Source organism: Terrapene carolina, unplaced genomic scaffold (assembly GCF_002925995.2).
Source record: "Terrapene carolina triunguis isolate 2854851 unplaced genomic scaffold, T_m_triunguis-2.0 Scaffold84, whole genome shotgun sequence".
NCBI classification, from domain to species: Eukaryota; Metazoa; Chordata; order Testudines; family Emydidae; genus Terrapene; species Terrapene triunguis.
Genome location: NW_020664435.1, coordinates 17,459,356 through 17,465,672, shown reverse-complemented (window position 1 = coordinate 17,465,672; position 6,317 = coordinate 17,459,356). Strand labels below are relative to the sequence as shown.

At 43.5% G+C, this 6,317-nt stretch overlaps 1 protein-coding gene across 2 annotated transcripts in view; it reads right to left on the bottom strand.

Moving 5' to 3' along the window:
- FAM126A (family with sequence similarity 126 member A) overlaps positions 1–6,317 on the bottom strand; it is a 46,803-nt gene that overhangs the window by 33,181 nt on the left and 7,305 nt on the right. For both annotated transcript variants that reach the window (XM_029910983.1, XM_029910984.1), the window contains exon 3: positions 3,604–3,783. In XM_029910983.1, the coding sequence (XP_029766843.1) occupies positions 3,604–3,783 (180 nt within the window). The remainder of the gene's footprint in view (positions 1–3,603; positions 3,784–6,317) is intronic.

Sequence of the window (6,317 nt, the reverse complement as noted above, 5' to 3'; positions counted from 1 at the left end):
GTCTGCAGGTTCGGCCGATCGCAGCTCCCACTGGCCGCGGTTCGCTGCTCCAGGCCAATGGGAGCTGCTGGCCGCCGCTTCCAGCAGCTCCCATTGGCCTAGAGCAGCGAACCGCGGCCAGTGGGAGCCGCGATCGGCCGAACCTGCAGACTCGGCAGGTAAACAAACCGGCCCAGCCCGCCAGGGGCTTTCCCTAAACAAGTGGCGTCCCAAGTTTGGGAAACACTGCTTCAGAAAATAGGAATTGTAATGTTGCCCGGGATCTTGCCTGACAGCGACTAGTATCAGACACTTCAGAGGAAGGTATATGAAACTCTGGACAATTACAGAGTAACATTTCCATAGGGGAAAATTCGTCCTAGTCCCTGCCCCATCAGCTAGTGGTGGCTTTATGCTCTAAAGCATGAGGGATTATCCCCTAGTTTATTTTATCTAGATGTAAACAGATGTTCTCATCCACATAAACAAAATCTTTCAATACCTCCTGAGTGTTTGTCTCAATGATATCTTGTGGCAATAAGTTCCATAGGTTCATTATGTAAAAATGAATGCCTCCCTTTCTAGAATTTTAAGTTTGTTGCCTTTCAATTTCACTAAAAGACTACTTTTCTTTATAATAAAAGGAGTGCATGGATTTCTCTCTTCCCTATACCATTTATTATACTTTTGTGTCTTCACTCTAAACTAAAACAGTCCCAGTTTTTTCTAGTCTGACCCACATGGAAGTCTTTTCATAACTCATTTTTGTCATTCATCAATAGACCCCTTTTATTTCTGCTTTATTTGAGATAGGTCAACCTGACCACTGTAAGGGTATAAAAAGGAATGACAGTTTCAGTATGTTCTATCCTATCCTTTGCACATGTTAAAAATAAGGTTTTTTTGGACTACCGCTATAAGCATGAGTGGATGTTTCCATTTAAATGTCCACATCTCATTCTTGAGTAGTTGCAGCTAATTTAGAATCCAACATGTATGAGTAATTCAAGTAATTCCTTCCAGCATGCATTACCTTTCATTGTCAACGCTTTCATCTGACATTCTGCCATACATTCACCTAGCTGTTAGGTCTCTAAGTTTTGGTTACAGATAACCAATTGGTCTAGTTAATGAAAATGATTCCCTGTACTACAGATAATTCTGTAAATTAAATATAAAACTAAGTTGGAAGCCAATAAGAATTGCTCATCTGAGAGGACTGACATCACTACTCCTTTGGTGAGGAAATTTTCAAGTGTTTTCAAGAGGTTCGTTCCCCTCTCCCCAAGAAATGAGAGCACTTAATGCATAGGGATCATCACTGTTTGCATTAGCCTACATGTCTTTTTTTCTGGAATTTTTTGAGAGCTTTAAAAAAATTAGCTGAAAGGACAAAACAAGTGTCTAACAGCTCATTTCAATTATCTTTTGAACCACAGGATGCAGAGAAATATCCTGTTTGTTTTTAAAACACTACACAATACTTATGGCTCCATGAGTAACTGTGTGGGAGAGGGAGGAATAAGAAGTCAGCATCTGTAGGTTAGTGTTATTTCAGAAGGTCTTGGGAAAAAAATTAGGCAGAGACTCTCTCTTGGAGATGTAAGTAGGGTTACCATATCTTGAGTGTCCAAAAAGAGGACACTCCACGGGGCCCCAGCCCCGCCCCCAGCCCCGCCCACTCCCCCACCCCAACTCCACCCCTTCCCCAAAGTCCCGCCTCAACTCCGCCCCCTCCCCTGCTTCCCGCGAACATTTGATTCGCGGGAAGCCTGAAGCAGGAAGCAGGCAAGCTGGTGGGGTGGGGGGAGGATGCGCGGCCCAGTCTGGCCCCCTCCAGTGGCCGGCCCCAGCCTCTCCAGCCTGGCTCGGCTCGGGCCCTGGGGTGCCGGCCCCCGGCCCCGGCCCCCGGCCCCCGGCCGCCCAGCACCGCCGGCCCCCGGCCGCCCAGCACCGCCGGCGCCAGATTTTCCCGGACATGTTCGGCATTTTGGGGAATGTCCCGGACGGGGATTTGAATCACAAAAAGCCGGACATGTCCGGGAAAATCCGGACGTATGGTAACCCTAAATTAAGTCTACCTTAACCAAATCCTTATTGCACCAAGCAGCTGGAAGATGGATGGAAACAAGACAGGGTTAGATTAATAATTGAGAAACCTCTCTTAACTGACTATTCTAAAGAGATAAGGTTGTGGGTACAGCTTCAGGTTTTTCTTTCTGAAATGCAAGTGAGTGACTTTATCCTAGCAGGAGAACACAAGGGGTTATCCAGCTATACTCTGACCACCCTGGATGCCTGTGTTATCAGGGAATGCTAGTTCAAAATGAATCACAATTCCAGGCATAAACCCAGTGCAAGAGTCAATGGTCATGTCTGTGCAGGAGATTGTCTAGGAATGCTGTCCTCTTTTCAGCTGCAGTTAAGTCTGTGGAGAAGCATGCATGCATGGTTGGAGGCATGCATTTAGCCTATTAGAGAAACAGTTGCACAAAACTCTTTAGAAGTTTGCATGAAAAAAAAAAAAAAAACAACTCTTGAGCTGAACTTGTTTCACTACTTTGCCACAAAATGGGCACATCTATTCTTTCTTTTCGCCTCCCCTAATTTCTCAGAATTTTAAATAAGTCCCCTTTCACAAAGTTGTCCTCTCCCTCATTGCACTGGTCTCTCTCCTAGAAAGTACAAGGAATTAGAATGGAGAAAATCCTGAAAGAGAAAACACTATGCTTTTAGACTACACACTCGGTACAAGGCAGAGAAAGACTGGAAGTAACAGGATGGGGAAGCAACCAGTGTCTGTACTCCAAGTTTTGGGTGTGATGCAATAAAAAAAAAATCCATTTAGATAGAGATGGGAAATTGTTCATTGAAAAATAAGTTACTATTCTCATATTAGATACGAATAAGATCGCCACGTAAAATTTTACAGCATGAAAGGAGATCAATTTAAGTCCCCAAGTGTCAACAATTTGACAACAAGTTCCAGGTCCTTTATTTTTTAAGAGCAACAGCACAGCTCCCCAAAGTAATCAGACCATCCTTAGAAACAAAAAACTGTCTCAAATGCAGTGCCTCTGAAATACTCCCTGCTAAAAAGATTTGGCTGACCACATTCTTTATTTGAATGTGAGGAAATTGGTTCTTTTAGCTTATCCCAACAATCATAGTTTAAAGTGTGAAGAGGAGACTGCTAGCAATTCCAAGACAAATCTTTCCAAGAAAGAGAGAGGGAGACAGAAAACTGAAGACAACGATGTGATGACAAAAGGAGAGTTGATATGGAGCAGATTAAAGAAGGCATCTTCAGTGTGGATTTCAGGCTGGCAGCCTTTGCCCTAGGGAGGGTGCAGCTCCTATAATTATAGGACTGGACTTGCTGATAATATATAAAGTTGCATTTTCAGCTGCATATATAGATAGATAGATAGATAGATAGATAGAGAGAGAGAGAGAGAGAGAGAGAGAGAGAATTCCTAGAATAGAAACACACAGGCTCTTCATTTTTGTCTTGAAGGAAACCTTAGATTGTTTACTCTCCACCCCAATACGAGAGTTCATCTGCTATCAAAAAAAAGCCCACTAACATTTTAGGTATTTGAATAATTATATGCATATACAAACCAAGTTGTAAACTCCTAGGAGAAGAGCCTCTATGCAGCCACTGCTCTGCAGATCTCTGCTGGCTGAGACTGCCAAGTAACACCACATCAATTCTGGCAGAAACTGCAGGGTGAATCGTAGTAGTCGTTGTTCTCCACTGCGATAGAACTCAAAAAGCTGGTGGCAAACTGGCTCTAGCAGCTGGAATAATATAAAATGTGACCGTCAATAGAATAAAACCTGATCACAAGATATTGTCTCCTTCTGCTCAATAAGTATGGAGGCCAAAATATTAATTTTCAAAGCAGAAGTAACTGAACTTTTAACAAATTATACATTAATTTCATGTGTTATGAAGTGACTGATAGAGGCTGGCTGAATCTTCCCTATACCTGCCTTCATCCTCCAATCTGGCCCACTGGATAGGACAGAAGATTACACTTTTACCTGTAGGAGAATTCCAGTGGCTCCTTTCCTTCCTCCTTTGTTCCTCTCCAATCCCATAAAGGGGTTGGATGGAGGAGGATCTTGGTGAATATTTCCTATTCATAAGTGAGTAGTAGTAGTAGCACAACGGGTAAAAACTTTCAAAACAATAGAAACCTAAGTGTGAATACAGTACAGAATTGTCACTGAGTCAACATATACAGCTTTACTGCACAATCTAAAGAAAAGACTACAAAGAACTTCCTCCCCTACCCCCAAAATGATTAAAGTTAGCACCATATGAAACAGGCAGGAACTAAATTTTAAGAGGGCTGAGTCCTACACACAAAAGGTAAAAGATTCTGAATCTCTTATCTACAAGTAATGAGAGAAGAGGCTCTTACTCTGGTTATAAAATAAAGATGCATGTCCATCCTAAGGAAACTGATTAGAAAATAGGTCCTTGATGCACCAAAATTTGCAGGCTTTGCACTACTGAGACTCTCCATGCAATTTATAACTCATTTTAATCAATTCTAGTTAGTACTTATAACTAAACCATGACAATTGCCATGATCACATTTTAGCAAGTTACTCATTCCTTAACTCTTGTAGGACAGAACCACCCCTGAGCAAATACTGCTGAGTTACTGAGCACCAACATACTTGGAGGATTAGTGTTTTCCCGGTCTCACGGGACCTTGCCTTTGGTGTATCTTACTGCAACAGAATGCACAATACACAGTTCTATACACATTGCACAATAGTATATAAAAACTACACTACACATGCACAACCCAACAGTATAGGATTTAGATAGCTGTGTGTTAGGGAAGTGTAGAGCTCAAGTTGTTACACATTCTAGTCCTCCTTGCCCGGTGGTGTAAATTCTGTCTGTAAGTTACTTGACAACTTTTTACTGCATATGATACTATTCCACTTTCTATCTTCAGAACGTGGTCTCGTGTGGAAAGGTTATCTGCCATAGAAAGGAGATTTTTGCACAGTTACTTCCATGGGCTAAGACCAGAACAAAAGTAGCGAGTGTTAATTAGTTGCATGTTTCCTATACCACTATTCCATTCAGTGTTGAAATTGTTTACCATATCAAGCATCACTTCTGCAATCTTCAATATTTAAATCAAAGATATGTTTCCATATCCAGAAGCTGGCAATTATTGCTGGTTTCATTTTTCAGTGAATACATAACAAAGTACGCAAGCTTCATGGCAGTATCAATTCCTTTAGTGGCACTGAATTTCCAATCCTCTATTTTGAGAAAGAGATTCACTGCAGAGCACAAAATAACTACTGAAGATGAAAGAATTAATTTACTCAAATCATATAATGCAAAAAAAAAATTGCAACATACCGCAGTTTTGTTTTACAGGATGAGATTTCCAAAAGTTTAAGGGAGTTAGGCCTCCAATTCCCAGTGAAAGTCAATAGAAGCTAAGTACCTAATTCCCATGGGTGATTTTGAAAACCTCACCACCCATAATAATTTGACTAATTAATTCCAATTCACAAAAATGGAAGTTTATTGGGATTTCTATTGGAACCAAGCAATCCCACTGCTGATAATAACCAGGCAACTAGGCTATATAATATTCTGAAATTATTATTAATATGCTGGACTATTGGGAAAATGTTGAAAATGGAGACTGTGATGCTGGTAGACCAGGTGACAGCTCTTGCCAAGGCTATAAATCCCCCAGGTTCAACCTAGGTTAGCCCAAAAATGACAGTCAGTGCTGACAGATTACTACATCTGTCACCTTTTGGAACCACAGACTGTAACTTAGGGTTACCATCCGTCCGGCTTTCCCCGGACATGTCCGGCTTTCCCCGGACATGTCCGGCTTTCCCCGGACATGTCCGGCTTTTTCAGACTTAAATGGCCGTCTGGGGGGGATTTCTAATGAAGTAGAAATGTCCGGGATTTCCCCTCCTGTGGAGTGCGGCGCGGCTGATTGGACGCCTGGCCTGATTGAAAGCCGCTCGCAGCCACTAGGGCCTCTAGCAGCCAGAGTCCCTCCCCCGCTCCCTCCACCCCCACAGAGCAGCTCGGAAGTGTTTGAGTCCACGTGGAGCCTGCATTTCTCCCTCTGCCGGGTGAGCGGGGGCAGCAGGGCAGGCGGCGGGGGGTTGTGTGTGTGTGTGGGGAGCAGGGGGCACAGAGGCTGCAGGGGCCGTGCAGAGGCTGCAGGGCGAGTGGGGAGCAGGGGGCACAGAGGCTGCAGGGGCAGGGGGGGCGCAGATGCTGCAGGGCGAGTGGGGAGCAGGGGGCACAGAGGCTGCAGGGGCGG